Below are 25,276 nucleotides of genomic sequence, written 5' to 3'. Positions count from 1 at the left end.
TTATGATAAAAAAGTTTTTATTAAATATCTTAAAATATTTCACAATAAGATTTATATTTGTTCAGAATAATTTTTGATCTGATCTGTACATCACATAAATAATCTATCTATATTTTATTGCACATTTAGCTGGTTGCTATTAGTATACAAGTTTCCATCTCTCCTTTACTCAGTTACTAGAAAAGAGAAAAAACTTAAATAAGATTTAAGATAATTGAATACTATTGTATCAGATTGTATTGTATTGTATCGAGGCCTAAGGTGAAGTAGTTATACTAAACAATATGTGATTATCCATAACGTTAGTTCAATAGAGTCTCGATTATCCGAGCTAATTAGGAACGCTTGTACCTCGGTATCAGAAATCTCAGTTAATAGAAACTGTGTATATAGTGTGATGCCCGGTGGCTGAGCAGTAGCGCTTGACGCTGTCGTGCCACAGGTCCCTGGTTCGATCCTCGGGCCGGGCAAGTTTAACTCAGCCTTTCATCCCTTCAGTGGGTCGATAAATGAGTACCAAGCATGCTTGGGAACTAAACACTGGGGGCTCTGCGTTCGGCTGACCACCTGACCGAAACGTCTGCTCCTGCACCCCAGAGCCCAAAGTCAAGAAAACTGAGATGGGCACATTAGGCCTTGGCCCTCTAGGGCTGTCGTGCCGCTGAGTTTAGTTTTTTTAGTTAAGAATATAGTGTGGTCTTTTCAGGGCTCTTTCAGAAAAAAAACTCAGACTTCGTTGCCGACCCGGTTTACAGAAACCTTGGTTCATTGAGGTTCTACTGTAATAAATTTAATGACACAGCTTGCCAGCTTTTTTAAAAATATATAAACTATTTTCTACTTTATATATTGAAATGTACAATGCACAAAATAAAAAAGCAAACAATCTGATTAATTTTTGATCTAACGATCGGATTTTCACGTACTAGTACTCAATTTTAATGGCTCGTAAGCCTTATCTTAAATATGCTAATTAGTTCATTACAAAATTGTACTTTACCTGAATAGTCTTTTTTTTCCCCCAACGGATTTGTATTTTTGAGGGTCAAAATATGGGGGAGGGTAGCCACATGCTGAAAAATGTGTTTCCAGTTTAAAGTTTGAAATTCACTTATTTCATATTTCACTCATTGCGTATTTCACGATTTTAAAGTAAATGTTTAGTTTTCGAGTTGTTCGGCAGGTTTCTTTCAAATTTAGAATTTTGTTATTGATTAATTTGTTGTATACCTTATGTTGTTGTTGTTACTCATCCCCCTGGTGTAGGAAAGCCTACACCAGGTTCAAAAGAGAACATCGAAAATCTTCTGCTGCTCAACCAATAGCTGCCTCCAGGAGGCTCCTAAACAATTCAGAAGGTGAGCAGGACTAGTGGGAAGGGAGCAAGGAGAAAAAAATCTTTTTACCATTCTGAAATTTCAAGTGACTGCTTCTGAATTTTGCCCTGTCCTAGTCCTGGGGCCTCTGATTAAAGAGACCTTTGCAGTGTACCAGCTATGAACTGGTTGGAGCCGCTTAGTTGAAAGTAAATTACTTTTGTGGAGAGAGTGGAGTTCTGAAGGAGTTAGCTCAACAGAGTTGGCGATCGGAAAATCTCAACCATTTCTCGTATACAACTATTTTACGACCATTAATAAATAATTATAAAACTGTTTTTTTTTTTAAACACACAATTATCTGTCGTTTTTATAATAATGCATAAAAGTTATTTATTTGCATTAATTTATTAGGTCCGGAGATATCTGATATGTGCAAGAAGTGCATTAAGGGTTCAACAGCTTTCCTGTCTAAATTACTATGACCCTATTTTCCAGATTGCGGTTACTCCCCATATTTTGATGGTCTAGAACAGTGTTTCCTAAACTTATGACTTCTGTGTACCCTTTCTAAATTTTTCGTAACGCTGTGTACCACTAATAAAAAAATGAATGTATTTCTTACTATGAAAAAATTGCACAAAAGTTAAAAATAACAACTGACGGTTGACACCATTAATTATTAACTGTTAACTCTGCAAAAAATAACCAATAGAAAAACACGTAATCGTAAATTTTCATGGCTAGATTTGTTTTCAAATAAAAAATTTTGAAATTTTCGTTTGTTGCAAGATATTTCGCATAAGAACGCTTACCCCCGCTAAATTGTTAGCCTGGGGGTACGCGTGCCACACTTGGGGAAACACTGGTCTAGAATCCAAATCCGTAAACAAAAAAAGGTGCATTTTTTTGTCTTATTTTGTAACTTGAAATATTGCTTGCGCTAAATAATTAGCATATTATGGTTAGTTTCTAAACCATTAAGATTGAGTCCCTGTGCATGAAAATATGATAATTAGATTAAAAGTTATTCAAGGTGTTCACTTTTTTACTTAATGCAGTGTACACTTTTGGGCAATCCATATTAAAACTTCTCATTCAGAAACATGACGATAAAGAGATATGTAACACATAAAACGAATGTTTTAAAGTATTACAAAAACATTTTAAATGTTAATGGCGTAAAATGCATCCATACCATCCATTTATATGAAAGCCAATTACTATAACATCACATCAAATCAATTACAAATGTTCAAGTTCATTGCCGAATCATCACTTTTAATGTACAGTGCGCGGAAAAATAAATCTCCTTGAATAACTTTAAATCTTTTGATCGGATTTTCACGTACTAGGACTCAATGGTTCACAGTTGTGACCTCAAATATGCTATTTAATTAGTGCAGATGATACTTTAAGTTTTGAGTTCAGACACAAAAATTGTATTTTCCGTGAAAAACATCCTTTATTTGTGACGGATTCGAATTTCTGACATTCGAAATATAGGGGATAGTCGCAATCTGGGAAATCTGGTACCAGTGATTTGTTCAGGAGAGCTATCCATAGTTTATATCCCTTTATGATACTTTCTCTTTTAGCATATTTCGAAAATGTTTTCACAGTATTAAAAAATTCGTTTATTCAAAAACAATCTCATATATTATTTTCAATAACTATTTGTATTTTTTAAAATTTTTTATAATAAAGGAGGAAAATTTTTTAAATTGTAAAGGTTTCGAAATTTTAACACCATTTTAAAGAATGTAATTTTGTTTGTCAAAAAGCAAAATTTGAATAAAATAGTTCGTGAGAAACCAAATTTTAAATATTCGACTTTCAAATTCGTTTTATCTGGAACTTTTCGACCGCTTTCCTTTAAATTTTGCTTTTTGAGTTATAAATGCAATTTAACATTTTTGACTGTTTTTTAATAAAACAACAAATAATTATTAAAAAAAATTATTTTTTTTGATTTGGAATTTTGTCTTTGTGTAAACGAATGTTATAACTGTGTGAATTTTTTTCTCCCGATCAGCTTAAAAAGTTCTCGAGTTATAGTGAAATACTTAAAAAATAAAATTAACGTAAACTGGTTCAAATTTTGGCTTGCCAAGCTCTTAGGACCCTATTACTCAGATTTCGGCGATTCCTTTATTTTTATGGTTAAAAATTCGAATCCGTTGAAAAAAAAGAGTTCATTCAGCGAAAATAAGTTTTCTTGAACGACTTTGTTACGTTCAAATTTGTCTGCAACAACTATTTAGCATTTTGAGGTTAACCTCTTAAACCATTAAGATTGAATCCTAATACCTGAGGATCCGATCATTAGATCAAGAGTTAATCGGGGTGATTTTTTTTTGCGCACTATATTGTTATTCAAAATGAAAGTTATTTTAAATATTTATTTAGACTGAACGGTAATAGATGACGTGACATATACATAGTGGATAGTTCGAAGTTATTTTATGCATTCAGAGCGAGCAACATTTGTAATACGAGAAACATAAGATTGATACTCTGTGTCAAGATTTTATTTTAATTTAATAACCGTCGTTGAATAGCCGACCGACCCAATTTTATGGGACTACGAATGTAATTTTGAACTCAATACAGAAGACAAGGGAACTCCTGGATCGAGTATTGGGAGAAATTTGCCTTCGTGGAGGAGTTTTTGATGGAGCTAACCCGCATTTGCGTTACATGGAGAGGAAGACCACGAGAACCCCATGGTTAGCCTCACGGCAAGGGGACTCTAACCCACGATCCGTCTACCACTGAGGATATTTCACGTCAGCTCTGTGGTCGCTGCAAGCCGGATGCGGAATTCGTATCGACTGGGATTCGAACCCGGCTCGCCGCATTGGAAAGCGAACGCTCTATCCCGTGAGTCATCGCAGCTCGTCAAGATTTCATTGTCGAGGAGAAAGTTGTAGTTCAGTTACGTCGTGTTAGAGCTGCACAATGGGCTATTGGCGACGGTCTGGGAAACATCCCTGAGGATGATCCGAAGACATGCCATCACAATTTTGATCCTCTGCAGAGGGGATGGCGCCCCCGCTTCGGTAGCCCAACGAGCTGCACGCGAAGTCGAGCACTTTACGGTAGAACAGTTTAACGAGGACCAATACAGCCCTACATAGACTGATCCAAGTGGTCACCCACCAGCACACTGACCGCAGCCAGTGATGCTTGACTTCGGTGATCTGCTGGGAACCGTGTCTTAACGATCTGTTCACTGCGGGACTGTCGAGAAAGACATGGAGTAATTGATCCTTAGTTATTGCACAGCTGTATACAGATTTCTAAGTTTGGAAGAGATATTGGCATAGGCAGTAGTATACATTGCCGCACAGAACAAACAAAAAGCGCCAGGTGTAAAAGTCTGGAGAGGTGGTTAACTGATAAATAAATAACTACCCGCTGCCCCAAATAAAAAAATAGTATTTTCTGATTTTCAAATCAAAACGCTCTATTTTCAAAATAACTCTAAAAAAATAGCACAATTTTTAATCAAAGTGTGTTTTACTTACTGGATCAGAAATCTTTGAAGAGATTTAAATCTCTGTCTTTAATTGGAGAAGATGTTATAGTTTTCTTTTCCTGGTAAGTATCGAAATAACGAGTATCACCTGGGTGGCTCACTTTGGGAATGAGTGGTGTCTAAAATACAATTGCAAAACAATGAACAGAGATTCAAAGGTACTTTTTTTGACAAAAAATAAAAGAGCTAGAATAATAATTGAAATGTATCATTTGTATATTTTTCTTTTAAAAAAAGTTATTATTAACTTGATAAACTATAATAGTATTATAATTAGTTAAAGTTTAAAAGTTAATATCAACTTGATAAATTATAATAATATTGTATTTAGATAAACAGGGTGCGTAGCGTTTTTAAAAAGTGCTTAAAGGTGCTTATTTTCGATTTTCTTTTTTTAAAAGCCCTTAAAGGTGCTTTTTTCATTGGGTGTTTTTAAAAAGTGGTTAATTTTCCCTTTTTCTAAATGAGATTTTTCCTTTACTATGCTGATTTTCACTTTGAATTATGCAAAACGACGCAGTTCACATTGTTTTATTCAACGTTTTCACAAAAAATTCAACCCCAATATATTTCGGCGTATTGTCAGTCCGAAGTGTATGAAAACGCCGTTCGTTTTACCCTATTCAAAATTTCTTGATTTTTGACAATTGCCAAAAACAATGCCAAAGTTTTTTTTTCGACATGGCGGTTAAAACAAGATAAAACAGTCAATTGTCAAAAACTTTCGAACCTTGGCTAATTGATGATATTTTTTTAAAGTGCTTAAAGATATTTTTTGAGTGAATGAAAAGTTCTTAAAAGGTGCTTATTTTTTGTTGAATAATTTGGCTACGCACCCTGTTAAAGTTTAAAAGTTATTATTAACTTGATAAATTATAATTAAAGCCTAAAAGTTATTATTAGTTTGATAAATAATAATAATATTATAATTAGTTAAAGTTTAGAAGCTTACTATTATTAACTTGATAAATGATAATATTATTATAATTAGATAAAGTTTAAAAGTTACTAAGAGTTTTATTTATTGTCCGCGCTGTTTCTTCCCGTGTATTTAAGTCGGGAAGAAATATTTTTTTTCCTTATTTATAATCTCAATTACATCCTGATAAATCGGTTCTTTGTAGCAGCAGTATCCAGTTTTTCTTTAGCTATAGATCTTTAGATGATCGACCTACCAGTGATACCCCACCTTGTGTTAATCAAATATATTGGGCAAAAAAAATTAATTTCACAAACCTTGACCGAGAGATGTTATTTAGTATGATTCACAGATCTTGAAATTATTTATTAAACGATCTATAAACATTTTGTCATATTCTGGATTCAGCTCGAAATGCGTGTTATTAAATAATGGACACAGTTTAAAAAACTTGTTTAAGAAAATAGACAAAGCTCAAAATGGGCATTTTAAATGTTCGACCCAAATTTAACAACTAAAGAATTCGTATTTAGTTTTCCTTACTTATTTATACGCCATGCATAAACAATATGGGGAAGTGTATATATTACAGTTATAACTTTCCAAGTACTGTTTTAGTATTCAGAACTCTGAAGGATAAAGGGAGTTTTAAAAATTTAAATTCCAACAACAAAAATTTACTGCCTCTAATATGAATTTATAGGACCCGTAGCAATCATGTTAAAAACAATGGGGTACCTGCAAGTGACGTTGTGATCTCGATCCTGATTGGCTGTTGAAACGTGGCATTTGTTTACGTTAGCAAATGTTCTTTCCATTCTATTTCGAGTAAGCCTAGCTCGTCAAGTATCAATTCTCTTAAGTGATGCATTCTATATTTTTACACAAAGATTCTTTCACATGGATTTCAATTCTTTCACTATATTTCTTACTTAACACAATTTTTCAGAAATAAGTTTTATGTAAAATGAATTAAATTCAAAAAAGTTAAGTATTTGATTATGTTTCATAAAAAGTAAAACGCGCTGTAAAAGTTAAAACTATTCTGGCAAATTTTGGTAAATTTTATTTTATAAGTTGTATTTATTTCTCTTTGTCTATTTTACGTTTGGTCTTCTGTTTTCTATTTCTTCTGGGTTTTCAGTGATCCCACCGTTTTGAGAATTATGATTTTTCCCCGTAGCGAATCCAATCTCACTTGCAAAATTTTGGGTGAAGTTGTGTAAAAGTTTAGATCTAGTTTTTACACTGAAAATATGAAAGTAAACTTCGCCTTACCACAACATTATAGCTTGGATTGTATTAATTAATTCTAAAAATTTTTATTATAAACTTTAAAAAAAAAACTCTAGACGAAATTGCATTTGAACATCGAGGAAAAATTTTGCGATAAAATAAAAACCGAGGCTTGAAATAGAAATAACATTGACAGCTCGAAGGAACATGAAAAGCGCCTAATAAGTGAAGTCATAATTTAGACGTCTCCGAAGAAGGAAAAAAAGGCCCCCCCCCATATGTTGAGGGTCAAGAATCTAAATGCGTCGGAAAAAATATATTTTAAATCGTAACTTAAAATTCGTCAACATAAATTTAAAAATCACATTTTAAATCTATTCTCCGAAACAGCAGCATTACATCGTTTAACCTGAAAAATCTAACCACTATCTTACTAAACATAAGAATCTAATGATGGTGTCGCAGTTTTCCATGGTTGTCAATACATTTTTATTGGCTGGAAAATCAAGTGGTAGGATCCAGTTTACCCTCATTAATTTTCATTATGGTATGGTTGTCACCAGCATAAAATTAATATAAGTCATAAAGTTATTGTTTTCCTATAAATATTTTAGTTTCCCTAACATAAAGGTTTAGGGTAGCATGTTGCATTTGAAGAAGAGCCTCAGAGCTCAAATAAATCTTGATAGGCTAAATTAAGCCTTACCTATTGAAACGCAGTGCTATAAGCGAAAGCAGAAAGCACGCCGCACTTCACTATACTCAATACTCATAAAGGTTTGAATTTACCTGCACTGTTATTATTACGTTTTTGATTTTGTTTCATTTCTAAATAAGGAGCTTAGGAGGATTGCTTTTATTATTATTATTAGAATAATGTAATTCTACGTCACATTTTAGGATAAAGTTATTTAAGATTGATGTCTGATCTTATTTACCGTTTTACAATTATTTTTTGGTGCAAATTACATTATGATGAATACAAAAATTTTATTTCAAATACATCCGTCCGTTTGCTAAGCGAAAAGGGTACTATATTTGAGGGTGCCCCTTGATTCTCGCCAAGTTGTGATCGCGGTTGATCGCCAAGTTGGGCGATGTTGAAACCCAATCGTGATTCTAATAGGTTACTCTACGTTGGATACCGTTAGCTCTACGTTGGATACCGGCTGGTAAGGTTACTTTTGCTTCTGGTCAATAAGATCGAAGGTATGTGGGCAGTCATAAAAAGGGACTATAAAGAAAATGTCACCGCCTGTCCGGTACCACGGACGCCATTTTCGATTCGTATTTCGTCGAATTTATGTGGCGATGCAGGTACACAGATTCTATTCATGATAAATTTAGACAGTATCTAACTGCTATTAGAGAATTCTGTGCACCTAAATCTGAGGATATTCAAGCTTAACGAAGAAGTGAGTTTTTTTCTTTTTCTTTTCTTTCTGTGCTTATTCCATTAATTTTTGTTTCGATTCAAAATTCATCTTATTGTGTTAATTAATTTTGCTTCATTACAATTTTATAAAGTTTTGGCCGCCATTCCTGTTACCACAGTGTTCTGCGCAAACAGGAATGGCACCAAACATAAGTCGCCAATTTCGCCAAGGGGCACCCTCAAATATATTTTAACCAGCGAAAATATTAAATTACAGTTGTGAACTCACCCAATTTGTAACAACAACATACTTTTAATTTTAAATATTATTTCAAAAAATGATTGCTTGAAAAATGATTTATGTTCATTTACAGATCTTAATAGCACCATAAGGGAAATATTTGAACGTGGGAAGTGGAGGCACATGTGTTCTTTTTAGTGCATATATTTTTAGTTGAATAATTTAAACTATTTTATGCCAAGAAACAGCAATAATTGTGGCAATTATCAGGCAATTGCGGCAATTATAAAGCAATTATCAGGGTTAATCAGGGTTGGTGAGCTGCAGCGAACAGGAGGGTTAGCCCCCTAGTGCTAAATATTCAGATGTTAAGTTTCTTTTTTCTTTTCTTTCACGCACCGTGCATAATCTGTATCCCAAATCTATGTATCATAAACAATTATTAAAAAAGTCTTAACGCAAAATACATTAGATGCCCCAGACCGACATTTTCTTCTTCTCGTAACTACAAAGCTGATTTTTCTTTAAATGCAGTTAAATTGAATCAGGTAAGTTAAATAGGTAATTGAATTTAAGGAAAAGTGCTCTATGGTAAGCGAAAACATCTTACTGTGGGCGTCATGGAGGTTAAGGAGCAAGGGCGCCGGCAGGAGGTACACTTACACCCCCTGGCTTTTTTTTAAACAATTAAAGAGATACAGAAAAACAATCTTGCTACAAAATTTTTTTTATTAAAAATATTTTTATTCAAAAACAAATAATCAAGTAATTATTACTACATAACAATTAAAAAATTGTTTAATCAAACAAGAATTGTAATCGTTATGTTTGCTGCCCAAATCTGTTTATAACTTTTTCAATGAATTCTGAGTCATCGTTGATTCTTTTCTTATGCACATTGAGCATGCACAAACTACTTAATTTCTCGTGAGACATTGTAGACCGATTCCATGTTTTGATGCTTCGCATTGTACTAAAAGTGCGTTCAATAATGCAAGTAGTAGCTGGAAGAGTTAGGCCAATTTTGATTGCCTACGCTACAGCTTTATAAAACGGTGTGGCCTCAATTACTAAATCGATGTATTCGAGGGATTCCTAAGAATTTTCTCTATTCCACCACATTTCGTACCACGTTGTAGCTTCAGTGATTAAATACGGTAAGAACTGATCTTCATACATAGTATATATATATATATATATATTTTCTAAAACTCAATAAATATCAACACAACAAATACCAATCTTAAGCGTGCACAAACAAGTTAGTATACGAAACTACTGTTTGTAGTTATTTGTGTTTCAAAGGCAGTAGCTATGCTCCATCAATACAGTTTCTCGTGGTAAAATTTGCAAGTACAAGAAATTCGTACTTTTTTTTTAAATATCTTGTTAGCAATGAAGAAATGTATCTTGAAAAAAATTAGCAGATGAAAGTATATGTACTAACAAAACAAAGTCTAATAACAGAATATTTCAATTTATTATTATTATTTTTTTTTTGGGGGGGGGGGTAGTTTGTTAAAGGGTTGCACCTCCTTTTATATTATTCTGCCGGCGCCCTTGTAAAGGCGTCACAATTTCGTGACCAACGGATCTCATCGTTGACTGTTCGATACGAAATTTGGTCCCGGCTAGCACAAACCACAGTGTTGACTTTAAATATCTTTAGTGGCAGACGGATCATGGGTTACAATCCCCTTGCTGACGGAATAATATGGGAGGTTTTTACTGTCCATGTGACGCTTATGCGGGTAAGTTCCATTAAAAAGTCCTTTCCAAAGGTTGCTTTATCCCGACTCTTGATTCAGGAGTTCCCTAGTCTTCTGGATTGGGTTTAAAATTACAAGGCTACGGAGTTGAACATTGAGAGTTGCAAACGCGGTATGTCGGCTGTTCACTGCCGGTTATAAAATAAAATTAAATAAAATGCTTGATCCAGACTCATGTGAGGGAGATCTTGCCTTACAATGAAGTGACCTAGTTTCAAATCCCAGTGATGGTTGTTTGACACGACATCTTCTCCCGGCTAGCACCGATTATAGAGCTGATGGAAAATATCCTCAGCGTTAAACAGATCATAGGTTAGAATCCAATTGTTGTTGAGCTAACCGTGGGAGGCTTTCTTGGTTTGTCCCAATGCTCCATCCTATAGTTTCCCTGTCTTATAGGTTGAGTTCAAAACTACAAGGTTCTGAGTTAAGCTGTAATAGTTGCAAATCCGAAAAAAAGAAAGATCGGCTGTTCCACCCAAGCAATAATAAAATGAAAGAGTTAATGAGCAACAGATAGGGACAACTTGTTTCAACAAATTAGCAGACATTTAACAGATTCAAGGGAGATAATATTGATTTTCAAATCAAATACGGAAATAACCATTTGACCCACGCGGCCAACCCATTAGAACTCTAATTTCTGTCCAAATCAATGTGTAGCATTTCAGAGTTCATTTATTTGAGTACCGACTGCGCGAAATTCAAGTTAAAGGGGAATATTCTAAAAGCTATTTCGAACTTCCTAAAACTCATTATGCAACGGGTCGTCACCGTCTTCATAACATTGGCGTATCGGAATGACTTTGGCGAAATGATTGGCTGTAAATGTAGATGCTGCTGCTGCCGGAGTAGTTTAAGGACATAAATGGATTAACGGGTTTTCCCATCAATATTCCCGAGATTTGGCTAGAAATAGCTGAGGCATAACAGGTTTGGATAATGGGGAAGCGGCTATTAACGCCTGCCATTTGAATAAGGGTAGTATTACCTCTATTACGGATATAGGGCAATGGGGTAGTGTTTAGATCTATGGTTTTCTTAGAAGTTTTAATTCCTTGAACGGAGTTCCCCAACTTCAGGGAACAGCCTTACAATTTAATTTTTCAACATAACAAGATAGAGGCTAGATTTTGGTGACCTAAAATATCCAGAAACTGCCCTTAAAATAAATATAATATTCCCTAACAATTAAACAAGAGTTTCAATCGGAAAACATAATCTATTTTAAAAAAAAAAAATCATGTTACGTATATGACTGTACTAAAACATGTATTGAGATAAAAAGTGAGGTATGATTTTTAGTAAAGTCTTAATTAAATTCAATGAAGTTGAAAAATGAAAAAAAAAATATTGTGTTGTGTACCTTTTTAGCCATAATAGATTTAATGATGCGTCAAATAATTGAAAAATCGCAGTGATTTAATTAGTAAACGGTAAGTAATAACATGTGAAAGCTAAAATGCGTAAAAGATGTAAGAATGAAAAGTTACAAAAAAATTCTAAAGATAAGAAATGCCCTAACAGTAAAATAAAACATTTTATATTCTCAAACTATTCCCTAAAAAACTATAAGAAAATGTTTTTAAAGAGCAAAAAAGTCCGAAAATTCAAACGCATTCAAATGTCAAAATGTGCGTCTTACTAATAAATAAATAGATTCTGGTCAGTTAAAAAAGTTTGAAAAGTAGAATATTCAGAAACCGAACTAAAAAGCATATGTATTGAGTATACAGTGTGTTTTGCCACCACCACCTTTAACAAATAATTAAAAAAACTTCGCCTTAAATCAAAAAAAAAAAAAAAAATTTGAAAATTATATGATTATAAGAGTTTTATATTATTAGTATTTAAACGTTAACCGCTCGGTCAGGTGGCTGAGCGGTTAACGTGCCTGGCTGCGGGTTCGAATCCATCTCATGGCATGGATGTTTCTCTTTATGAGTAGTCTTGTGTTGTGTGTGATTGTAGCTCACCCTATGAACATGTGATATGTATATGTGGTAGTGTGGCGTGGGTAATGTTGCTCGCATCCGTGACCTTGGTCACATGGTGCTCACAAGGCAACGCAAACGGCATCTTAAATGGCGACGAACGATAAGTTCAGTGCCGTCCGTTAAGAAAAGTATTTAGGTGAGGAAAAAAAACAAACAAAAAGCGTTATCAAAGTCTGATGAATTACTATTGAGATAGCCGCGATGGCTCAGGGGATAGGGCGTTCGACTTCCAATGCGGTGAACCGGGTTCGAATCCCATTCGATACAAATTCCGCATCCGGCTTGCACCGACCACAGTGCTGACGTAAAATATCCTCAGTGGTAGACGGATCATGGGTTAGAGTCCCCTTGCTGTCAGGCTAACCGTGAGAGGTTCTCGTGGTTCTCCTCTCTATGTAACGCAAATGCGGGTTAGCTCCATCAAGAAGGCAAATTTCTCCCAATACTCGATCTAGGAATTCCCTTGTCTTCTGGATTGGGTTCAAAATTACAAGGCTACGGAGTTGAACATTAGTAGTCGTAAACCTATAAAATTGGGTCGACTGTTCATCGCCGGTTATGAAATACAAAATTACTATTGAGAAGGTTGATATTAAACACGTCAAAAAGAGTTATACTGTTGGAAGAAAATTGAGAGGACACTTTACATTTCATTTGGGAAGCGAAACCTGCTTTGATGTTTTTAATCCTTTTCCAATTCAATTTTTTTGGATAATGTCTTTTCTCAGCTTTGATATTTGTAACCTATAATGTCTTAATAATTTTGACTTCACTTCTACTACCTAATAACTTATTTCAAAAATTTTTAAAAAGAATTAGATATAGTTTCCATCTTTTCTCTGCTTTAATATTTGTAACCTAAACGTGTAAATAATTTTACTTCACTTCTACTACTTAGTAATTTATTTCAAAAGTTATAAATAGAAGTTTCATTAAACAAAAGTTTATATACATTCAATTGGCAACATATTGAAACTAAACAGAAACTCCTTTATGATGATTTGATAGTTTATAGCAAACAAGCCTCGGTGGGGATTTTGCATTATATGGAGATGAAAAACCACAAAATACTTTCACGGTTAGCTTGACGGTAAGGGGATTCTAACTCATGATTCGACTACCACTGAGGATATTACACGTCAGCATTGTGATCTGCTCGAACCAGGAGCAGGATTTGTATCGACTAGCCAACGCTCAGGTTCGAACCTGGTAAGCATGCGCTCTGCCAAGGGCATGGATCAAAATCCCACGAATCAAAAGTTTGAATTAAATGTGAGTCATGATTTTGAAGATAAAAGATGACGAAAAATGGAAGAAAGAAATAATTTATTATTATCACAAGTGAAAGTGACGTCACCAAAGAGTTTTTTTTTGTTCATTTTTTTCATGACTATGTACAACGGTTATGAAGAACACAGAAGACGATGTTAGAAGTCATCGAAGAAAGTGCTGTCATGGTTTGACTCTTCCTGGTTGAGGGAATTGCGGGAGTTCTCATCTTTTTCTGGATATTCTTCGAAATTTCTCGTATCTCCTTCGTAACTCACTTTGGGAATGATGGGGGGCTTCAAGGTGACGAAAAGAAGGAAAGAAAAAAAGAAAAGAATAGGGAGATTAGAGATAGAATACCACCACCAAAGAAAATTAAAAGAATATAATAAATAAAGAGAGAATATATAATGCTCAAAACACACAATCTTAGCAATATTTATTTTCATTTCGAAGTAAAGGATTTAAAAATAATTTTTCCGAACATACATTTAAAGACAACGAACTCTACTCATATTTTTCTGCGCATCTCCTAGACTGTTGCTGAAATATAATGCGTAACCAATACTAATGTTCTGGTAAGTCTTTTGTTATTAAAAAAATTTCAAAGTAAGAAAAAGAACACATATTTAACCAGCAAATCTATTTCCGATATCGTTTTCTAATATTTAGTTTCGAACTTTTATGCTTGAATAATTTGTATGATAGATAGAGAAAAGTTGTATAGAATTTTAAAATTAATTTTTTATCGTGTTCTTTGAAGAGAAAACATCAAAACCCACACTCCAAGAAATTTCCGTAAATTGCGGAAAAATGACCGTCAATTCATACGGTGAGCTCCTTTCTTTGAGCAGAAAAAAAGACAAGTGCCAGTAATTATAATGAACTTCAGCAAAACTAGTAGATTTGACCGTTAATTGAAATGCTATGCGACTCGAACCCTTTTCAGATTTTTTAAAAAAAGACCAGTGCAATTAAGTATACTTTTATTACTATCCCCCCTCCCCCTTTGCTTTATCAAAAATTCATTTTACGCTAAGTAATGTTGAAAAAATAGACTAAAATAAAAATTGATACTATTAATATTTTTTTATTCGAATTTATGCTGATTTAAAACTGTTAATACTGGGACTGTTTCGAAACCAAAACTGGACTAAATATTTTGTCGAATTGAAATAAATTACTTTCATTACTGACAGGGTTTGCTGTAACTATCTATTGCAGAAACTACAATATCAAGCTAGTAATGCCAATTTAGAATTATGTACTTAAGGAGAGGGGAAAAAAAGAAAGAAATAATGTAAGGAAAAATACCAGAATAACTTTCGAATACTGCAGAATATTACATTAGTCATTAAAACTTGATCGTTTTAGAAATAATAATTTCTTCTAAAAATTTGAATGTGAAAAAAAGTAGACATTCATCAGTAATGAAAAACATTACGAAATAATTCCCAAAACTGAAAGACATATACCGAAACTTTTAATAAAGTTAAAATAAATCAATTTTTTAAAATTTATAATTACAGGGTAACAAAAAAATATAGGGATCATTTTTGAATGTTTATATTTCCAAAATTTATTACATAAATTCAGCGATGCTTCTCAATATGTCGACCTCCGGCAGAATAGATTTGTCTACAACGCTTCGTCCAGGATTTTAAAGCCTGAAAAATGATTTCCTGGGGGATTTTCCTCACCTCTTCTCTAATAGCTCTTTGAAGGTCTCTCAATGTAGAAATTCTTCGCTTATTCAGTTTGTTTTTCAGATGTCCCCATAGGAAATAGTCGCATGGTGCAGCATCAGGACTGTTTGGAATCCATTGTTCTGGTCTCAGGAATTGCACTTGTTGATCTGTTAGGAATTTCTGGGTGACCTTAGCAAAGCAGAGTCCTGATGGAACACAGCACCACCATTAGGGTACAATCTGTAGTAATCATTCTTAAGGGCTTTAATATCTTCTGTATATAATACTCAGAATTTATTTTGGTCCCAGGTTTCAGAAACCAAGGTTTGGTCACACCATGAGCGGATATGCCAAACCATTACGCATTTGGGATGAGGCACCGTGGTTGATGGTGTCAAGTCTCGCCTGTTCTGCCCGCGACTAAGATATTGAACTTTAGATTTAGCATTGGTATCAGATAGATAGATCCAAGCTTCATCAGTTGTAATGAACTTTCGCCATCTGTCCTTACGGAGAAGCTTGTAGAGGGGTCATGAACGTTGTCTCCTAATCTGCACCAATCTCTCACTTAAATGATGACATTTAGATTTTTTATGGCATTTTTTCTTCAACTTCTGTTTTAGTTGATAGCTTAAAGCTTGCTGACTCACGTTAAGAGCTTTAGCCATGCTTGCCTGTGTTGGTGGATCCGGTTTTGATGTCATCTTATTAAGCTTCTGCAAATCTGATTTCTTCAATTTGCTTGGCCGTCCACTTCTTTTTGGTTTTGCATTATTTTGCATCGATCCGAGTTTTGAATTCTTGATGCGACTGATATGGCTGAGTGAAATCGCAATACCTTTCTTTTTAAAATGGGTTTGTATAATCCTGTGGCTCCATCGAAGTTCTAAAAATGCTTGTACTTGACCAATTAGCTTTAAGTCAAATTTCTTCAAAGGCAGTTTTGTGATTTTATGAAATAGTATTGCAATTGAAAGTTTAATAGCAGAGCTTTAGATCAGTAAGCTGTATATGTAAAAAGGTTTTAAAACTTTAGTGGTCGATAGCCACAAAAGTGATCTCTATACTTTTTTGTTACCCTGTATATTTTGACCTTCCCGTTGGCGTTATGCTATTGGATTGACGTTTTTCGTAAACACGTTTTTAGTAATTCATCTCGTCAAAACAAAGATTAACTACATTCGAAATCATTTGGTATGATTCTGGAGGTCAACTAGGGATAGTTAAAATTTACAATCAGAATCACGCGATTTTCTCCAGTATATCCCTTTAGAAGGATAAAAAAAATTCTTCTTTTCACAGTATCTCCAGTATTTCTAGTATATACAGTATTGATATATTTTCAATAGGCATCAAATATACTAATATAATATGTTGTACACATGTATGTAGATTTAGTACCTCTTAAAACTGCAGCAATTATCATAATACCAGTAGTGACTATTACCAAAATTAATGAAGCATCATAGGCGTCAATAATAATATAGCAATTTTTACATTTATCCTAAGTGAATTAGAGCCGTTTTCTATTAATTTTGCTTCATAATACTTAGTATATAGCTTTTATTTTTGTCAGCACTTATTATCAAAATTAATTAAGCATCGTTGAACTTAATAATAGTTAGGCAATTTTTACGCTTCTCTTTAACGGATTAGAACCATTTCTCCATTTAACATAACTTATTTTTAATTCCAAATATTAATTATCACCAAAACTAATTAACAATCAATAGCGTTAATACAGCAATTTTTTACGTTTTTTTTGGAACGATTTAGTATAATTTCTCTATAAATTTTGCTTTATATGTATATTTTTTTTTCATTTCACATAGTATATTTACGTAGTATACTTTTGTTTTTATAGTACATAGTATATATTTTTTTCATTTCAATTGGTAATTATTATCAAAATTTATTAAACCACATTGGCGTCTATAATAATTTGATTACATTTCTTTTAATTGAATTAGTATTATTTCTCTATTAAATTTTCATTTTAGGAGTTTTTTTATTTTTTATTTGTGCCTATTACCAAAATTAAACGAGCCTCATTGGAGTCAACAACAGAGCGAAGGTTTTTCATGGTTACCCTAAGGAATAACTACTTTTTCTTCATTAATTTTACTTTCTAGAACACAACTATTGCCTAATAACAAACTTAAACAAGCATCAAGAGTACGGTGTTTTTTTCGTTCGTTTCTCCTACATGAATTATACTGTTCCTGTAAAAATTTTACTTTTCAATACACGTCTTTTTAATTATTTTTTATTTCAATAACTGTTGATTTTAAATTATGTAGTTTTACTGATTCATGATTTAAAAGCATAACTGGAAACAAAATAAACACGTAGTTTCGAACTTTAGAAATACTAATTTATTTGATGACGTAATCCGCCACTGCTATCATGTTATTCCTGATCATTGAGTTTATCTGATATAACGAATAAAAAATAATTAAATATTAAAACAATTTTCAAAACACTACCTTTTTTTAATGAGAGCTACAAGCTAGAAAATAACACTGTAAAATATTTGAAAGAAAGAAAATCGTCTGCAGTCTCATTTTTATCAATGGTGAGTTCTACCCCAAAGAAAAAAAAAATTAAATTTTAATTCAGCTCAACCGAACGAACTAATTGAAAATTTCAAACGAATTTGAGGATGGGGAGCTAAATTTGCCCATTGCAGCAGTTATCCAAATTTCAGGATGGTAGAACAAACTGTTCTGAAGTTATAAGAGAGACACACACAAACTCTTTATCTTACTATTATAGATTAGGATAAGATGATATGAATATATTAACAGAATTTTCGATTCAATTTAAAATGCCCAAATTTTTAGTTGGTCAACATAAGGAAAAGAGTAGCAGTAGTAATCTGATGATCAGTTTTGGAGCTCCATTCTTTATAAATGCGCTTGTAGCTCTCAGGGATTGACAGATATGGTATTGGAGTTGAGTTCTTTAGAAGCGCTTAGTAGATAGCAAAAAAGACATTAAGCGATATGATTTTTAGAGTCAGTTGTGTTCATAAAGCGAGAGAAAGACTAAGCCCCTGGGCCGAGATGTTTTCGGAAAATATCTCTTGAAAGGTTAATACATCGAGAAATATTTCACACAAGCGAGAGCAACAAACATATATTAATTTTTTTTAAATAAAGATTTGAAACTTACTTGTACTTTCTTGTAATAGACATCTTCCCAGGAAATATTTTTAAACCATCGATGCCTCTTTACGTCTTCCGATCCATGCTGACAAAATTAAAAAATGAATATTATAAGAAAATTCACGTTTAAATAGAGGTATAAAATATAGGTTAAAGTGAAAATCTGCAATCACTTAATTTCTCATCATAAAATATTGCTACTTATTTATAAAATATGCCTTTAAAAGCTCAGTATTTTCAAAGGTACAATTTAAATGGTGCCTTATTTATAATCTTCTTTTGCAAATAAATACATAAAAACTTCTCTTTCTAAAAGTATTTATTTGATTTTCCCGATTACTTGAATACTAGGTAGTCAAGAAGAAAATTTCTAGAAAAAAAAGAGCTTTTTGATAGCTTTTTGTTAGTTAATAAGGAAAGGAACTTTTTCTTTCACCCATCAAAGTATGTAACGGTATCTTCTCTAAACTTTTGCCATCGGAGCGGCAGGTTTTTCAGTCAAATGGAAAAAAAATTCTAATGGACGCAAGTAAATGAATTCCATGAAGGTCAGTTTTACACTATTTTTGGAATTAAATTGTTTTTCCGTTAAAAAGTTGTCCAAATTAAGAAAGAAGTGGCATCGTCAGTGAATACTAGTGAGTGCAAAGAACGACGGAGTTCCAATTCTACTTTCAGTAGTTTTGAGATACGGTAGTTCTAAGCAAGAATTCGTATTTCATAAATATTGCGAGTTTCCAATATTTCCTTTTTCAATAAAATTAATTTAAAAAAATATATATTTTGATATTTTTTAGAGCTTACGATGATTTTTTTTAAGCAGGTAACATAGGTAACTTTTCAACAAACGGAAAAAAACTGTAAAACATTTAAACATATGTCACATAATAAACGGCCAAAGTTGACAGATCCAGCCTACAAGTTTCATCCCTGACTATCTAATAATTTTAATTAGTCTTACAGCATTTTTAAAAATGTGCATGAAAAAGTATTACATTAAGATGGATTTATTGCATTTAGATCGCTGTATTTTATGATAAATAAATAAAAAGAAATTAAGATTTATTTCAATGTTTTTTTCCTTCATTTTCTTAATAAATGGAAAGAATTCCGTAATAAAACTCATTTACAGGTCTTTATTCAAATCATTTTAGAAAGCTTCATTAAAAAATAACTTCATTAAATGCTTCGTACATTACAAAAAACTAAAAGGAGTTAGCTTTAACCAAAGGATAACTCAATAATAAAAAGTAGCACAGCTAATCGAAATCAAAAGAAAACAAGCTCGGAACAAAAAAAAGGAACTTTCAAAATAATTAATTTTCTTAACACATCAGAAATAGATAGAAAAAAAATCATCGCCAAAGACTTACAGAGATGTCAAGCGCTTCTTACATTTATTTCTTAGCGGGACATTTATGAATATAAATGAGGTTTTTGGACATTAGTTGAGACTATCGCATTTGGCGGAGTTTCTATTAAATTGCTTTGTCTCTGGAGCAGTTTAAATATCAATTACGATCACGGAGTTATAAAATATAGTAAAAAAAGTATTTTTATTTGTTGCTTATTTATCTATTTCGGACATGTTAAAGTTTGTCTTAACCTTAAATCAAAATATATGTTAAAGAAAGATATTAAGATTCAAATTTAATTCTAATGAAATGAAATATAGCTTTACGAATTTTTTTTCACAAAATAAAGTATTTGTAATTTAGTGAGCGGTTCTTGAGAGAAATTTTTTTTAATTTATTATTTTACTGAGCTAACTATTAATAATAATGTATTTTAACTCCATAACGCTAACTGAAACCGATTTCTCCCAATTTCTTACAAAGTAGTAGTATTTGTTATCGTTTATAGTTTATGTAATAGATCCTGAAAATTTGAATCGTTTCAGTAGTTTTTATATTTTGCTATAAATTATGAGAGAGTTTAGTAGTTTTCATGTTTTCTCACAAAATCTGGATCATTTCAATAGTCTCCATATTTTGTTAGAAAATGTGAATAATTTAAGAAAATTTTATAACTTGTTACAAAATGTGAGCAAAATTTAAATTTTAAAGGATATTTTTTTTCCCACAAGCGTGAGCAATTTTAGTAGTTTTCATATTTTTCACCAAACGTGAGTCATTTTAGTAGTTTTCATGTTTAGTCTCGAAAGGTGGGTAATTTTAGTAATTTTCATACTTTGTCTCAAAATGTGAATGAGTTTAGTAGTTTTCATAATTTGTCTCAAATGTGAGTTATTTTCGTATTTTTCCCATTTTGTTTCAAAAGGAGTCATTTTAGTAGAGTTATAACATTTTGTCGAAAAATGTGAATCATTTTAGTATTTTACATATTTTTTTACAAAACGCAAGTTCTTTATATTTGTTTTCACAAATTATCGTAAAATCTGAGTTTTTTTCCAGTAATTTCGATATTTTGTCACAAATATGAATAATTTTAATGGTTTCCATATTTTGTCACTAAGTGCAAGTGTTTTTTTAGTAGTCTTCATATTCTATCGTAAAATCTGAGTCTATTTTGTTGTTTTTTAATTTTCTTCACAAAATCCGATTCATTTTAGTAATTTTGTTGTTTTATATAGGATTATCTGTTAATTAAAATAAAACAGTTTCTTTTGGATTCCCCCCCCCTATAATGACTGTTGAGGTTTAGATAACAAAAGTTATAGACCAATTGCAAAAGCACAACATTAATTATGATTAATTAAATCGTGTAATTTTTATGAGTTTCAGTATCCCACATAAAAGCTAAATAAGTTGAAATTCAGGAAATTTTTTAATTGTTCAGAAGTAATAAAAAGCAATATTAATGATAGGACGAAGATGATGATGTTTGCCATCGTTAGCGGTCGCATAAATTTCTTATTAAATTAATTTGAAAATAATATATTAATGAAAATTGAAATGTTCTCACACTAAAAATGCATGTTTTTAAAAAAAAAAAAATTAAAAAAAAAAAAGATGGCAGAGAAGTTTAGAATGAAATTATTTAACCGGTGTGCAGTTGCAACGAAATGGCGCTCTAAAAGATTTTTTCCATATGAAAAATAGTTCATTTGTAATATGACGTTTTAAAAATCTACAACAAAATGAGAATAAAAAAAATAAAGAATTTCATCAAAATATAATCTTTTTTTTTTATTTATATCCTGGAAATTATTTATGTGATAATTACAATTATTACTTCATTTTTATCTTTGCAGGTAAATGTATAGTATTCTTCAGCCATTAATTTTTAACAGCAATCAGAAGGCAAATGTGAATTGACATTAGATAAAGCAAAATTTATGAAATGGATTCAATAAGGGAGAAATGTTGTTGTTATTGTCGTAGGCCATTAAGGCAAAGAATACATTTGTTCTTATTTGCCAGTGGCGCCATCTATGGTCAAGAATTTGACTTCTACCGTACCCATACGTCACATTTATAGCGCGGACCCATTCATACATTCATCCACAAATCGTAATTTTGACCTGAACCAGAGAATGATCTATCTCCAATTCAGTACCTCCGGAAGTATAATTTGCTATGGGAAAATGGAGGACTTTGTGACCGGACAGATTTAGCGTGCACCAGCCAGCATTTACTACACGGGGAGTCTCCGGCCAGCTGGGTTTTAACTCCCGTTCTCACGAACGTGAGTCCAGCGCCCTGCCAACCAGGCAACCAGAAATGTAAGATAGGTTTTTACAACATTTTCAGTTTTGTTAAATAAAATTAAACGAAATAAGTATTTTTTTAAAAATTTTACTGACACGTAATTTTGTACTCAAAAACCAACTTTTGCTTAATGAAAATATTCTCTTCACAAATAATAATAATTATTATTTCATAACTGTGTTATATTTTTTGTTAGATTTCTAAGTTAGTTTTTTTTAAAAAGAATAATGAAGCACATTTTAAAAAAACATCATTTTTAATACTCACTGAAAAACAAGAAGAAAATAAAGTTATAACAATGGATTTAGTTTTTTAGAAAGGAAGGATACCAAGCTGAACTTTTCCAAAGACTAAACCTTTTCCTATTTGAATATTCTGCAGATTTTATAGGGTGCGAAGGCATGATTTCTTGATATTCAAACTTTTAGGGAGTGCTAGTAACCAATGCAGAGTGCAAAAATCTTCGGACTTCAACCAGGTTTCCTAGGAAACCATAGATTTTAACCTCGTCACATCAAATACCGTCAGAACTATTCATATTTTGTTTTATGTACTTCCGATACTTCATAATATGTAACGCAGGCATTTTCTGATACTTCTACTTTCAAATTTTTTTATCCCATTGTTTACCTTTTTAAGAAGAATACCAAAATTATACATAATAACTGAGTTTTTATTGCTTAATAGTATTCTGTGTAAATTTGAGACCCAGAATCCAATATATTAAACAACATTCAGATGCAACTATTTTACGTAAAAAAGGAATATTTTAGTACTTTTTTTCCATTTGTACGCTGTTATAAAGCGATTGTCTACGTAAAAATATATTTGGATTTCCCCTTGTGGGTCGGATTTTTTTCATGGAAACGAAACATTATGAGAAATTCGATTCCAGTTACCTCTTGGTCTGTTTTATGACCACTAGACTCAAATAATCTTATTATTTAAGACTAAGGGATTTTGGTTTATGACTTAAATGTGAAGATATGCACTATAAAATTATTCTAAAATAGGCAAAGTGCTAAAAATTAAAATGCATAATTTTCTGTTTGAAATAATAATAACTAAAAAGGTTTATAAAGTTTAATTAATTTTATAGCATTTATGAGTTTACTATGCAGCATAAGAAAATGCATTTCTCCCATTATTTAGGGGTTGCAGGAGGTAAAACTGTACGGCAGTAGAAAAATTTTCTTTAAATTTAACGAACATTTATAAAACATGCGACCAAAATCTCCAAAATGAGATTTTAGCCAGGTGTCGAATATTTGGTCACCTAACTATTAGACCTACTTAATAATAACTATTTTATTATATATAGACACCGAGTAGTTCTTTAAAAAAAAGCATTAGATTTTTAAGTTAAATTCTTTTTTTTTGCCTCTTTTTGACGTTTGTAAAGTTTTATCAATTTAAAATAGTCATGAGCTTTGTGGTGAAATACTTCACGTATAAAACTATGATAAAATAAGTAATATAAATGTAACAAGTGAACCGCTGATATTTTAATATAATTATACTATATTTCATACAAAAAATAACAAAATTACTAATGAAAATATCAATTAAAAAAAATAAAAATAAATAAATATTTATGCATTGTATTAGTTTTTTTATTGACTATTTCAATTTTTCAAAAAAACACAAAGTAAATTTTAATTTGAAAAGAAAGAAGGTTAAAAGTATTAAAAATGTAGAAGAACAATAATCAAAAGTCCACAATAAAATTTTTTTAATGCATTCTTTCAATATCTAGAAAATAAAGAAATTATTCGACTAGGCCGTCATTCTGCGTAGGTGGCCGAATATCGAATAGTAACCGAATATTCGGTTCACTCTTATAAAACATCTTTCAATATTTGAGATATCTCATCATTACCAACCAACCAAGCGATACATAAACATACACACTATATCTTGAGATTTGTTTATTATTTCGAGTAGTTTACATCTCCCCAACGGAAGAAAAATTTATAATTCTTAGAACAAGCATTCAAAATAAATAGAAAAAGTTACAGTTACATTTAACTAAGCGGAACATATTTCTTTTTTCTTTGAATGCTAGATAAACAAAGTTGGCACAAAACTTCTATTTCATTAAGCAAACGTTATAATTCAGAGTGTACAGTAGTAACTTTTTTTTTCTTCGTAAGCGACGTTGAATAGTTAATTAAGAAATGGCTAAAAGAGAAGAGAAAAAACTCTTACTTTCATGTTTCCTAACCTCTTCGCTCTATCAGGAACGAGCAGTTTCTTTATTAAATCTCTAAAAAAAAATGAAAGGAGAAAAGAAAATCTAAAATTAAGATTCAAGAAATGAAAACAAATGGATTAACTCTAAATGCATTATCAGAAGAAAACTTATGGAAAATTAAACGTCTTTTACGATCTCATTTTAGCTGCTTTTGATGATTTATGGATTTTTTTTAGCCTAAAGATAGGACAAGAATGAAAATGTTTTTACCTCTTCGTCATTTTTTTTAATGTTCATATTAAAAAAAATAGTCATAAAATAAATTAGGGATTTTGAATGAAAAAGAAACAGTTACGGGTAGGGTATCCAGTGGATGACTTATTGATTTTAAAATTAAAAAAAACTCGAATACAAAGAAGGACAGTGGATTGAAACAAATAATATGTTGTTTATTGTGAAAGTTGTAAAACTTCTACACAGAAATTATGAAAAAGTAGCCAAAAGGTGGCGCTGTATTGCGTACAAAGTTCTTAAAAAGAATACATATATCGTAGGACTGTAATTCAACCTGTGATGTTCCAGTACTAGATTGCTCAATAGAATACCTGATTTAAACCTCCTAATCCGTTACGACAATCTCTTTTCATGTTTTAACGATAAAACTAATAGCTCTGGTCATCCATGGCTTGCAGCGCCATCAGTTAGTATTTTTTTTGTTTGTTACTAAACGCCGAAATTTCTGTATGGAATTTTTACAGCTTTTAAAATAAACATACCGTTTGCTTTATTCCTCTATCACCTTTTGTTTACGGTATTTTTAATTTTCAAATCATCCAGATCTTCGCTGGATATCCTATATATCCGAACAGATTTATTATCAGAATAAATAACTA

At 31.9% G+C, this 25,276-nt stretch overlaps 1 protein-coding gene across 2 annotated transcripts in view; it reads right to left on the bottom strand.

The window, feature by feature from the left end:
- LOC107451496 (cAMP-dependent protein kinase catalytic subunit 3) overlaps positions 1-25,276 on the bottom strand; it is a 73,060-nt gene continuing 47,784 nt past the window's right edge. Inside the window, exons 6-9 of one of the 2 annotated variants that reach the window (XM_043049042.3) lie at positions 24,398-24,455; positions 18,526-18,603; positions 4,847-4,976; positions 1-176 (exon numbers count right to left, since the gene is read on the bottom strand). In XM_043049042.3, the coding sequence (XP_042904976.1) occupies positions 4,851-4,976; positions 18,526-18,603; positions 24,398-24,455 (262 nt within the window). In that variant the 3' untranslated portion in view covers positions 1-176; positions 4,847-4,850. Of the gene's footprint in view, positions 177-4,846; positions 4,977-13,703; positions 13,960-18,525; positions 18,604-24,397; positions 24,456-25,276 lie in introns of those variants that run through there. The other variant, XM_043049041.3, reaches the window with a different exon arrangement.

Source organism: Parasteatoda tepidariorum, chromosome 6 (assembly GCF_982258835.1).
Source record: "Parasteatoda tepidariorum strain Cologne lab strain chromosome 6, Ptep-v5.0, whole genome shotgun sequence".
Taxonomy (NCBI): domain Eukaryota; kingdom Metazoa; phylum Arthropoda; class Arachnida; order Araneae; family Theridiidae; genus Parasteatoda; species Parasteatoda tepidariorum.
This window is presented reverse-complemented; position numbering and strand designations above follow the sequence as displayed.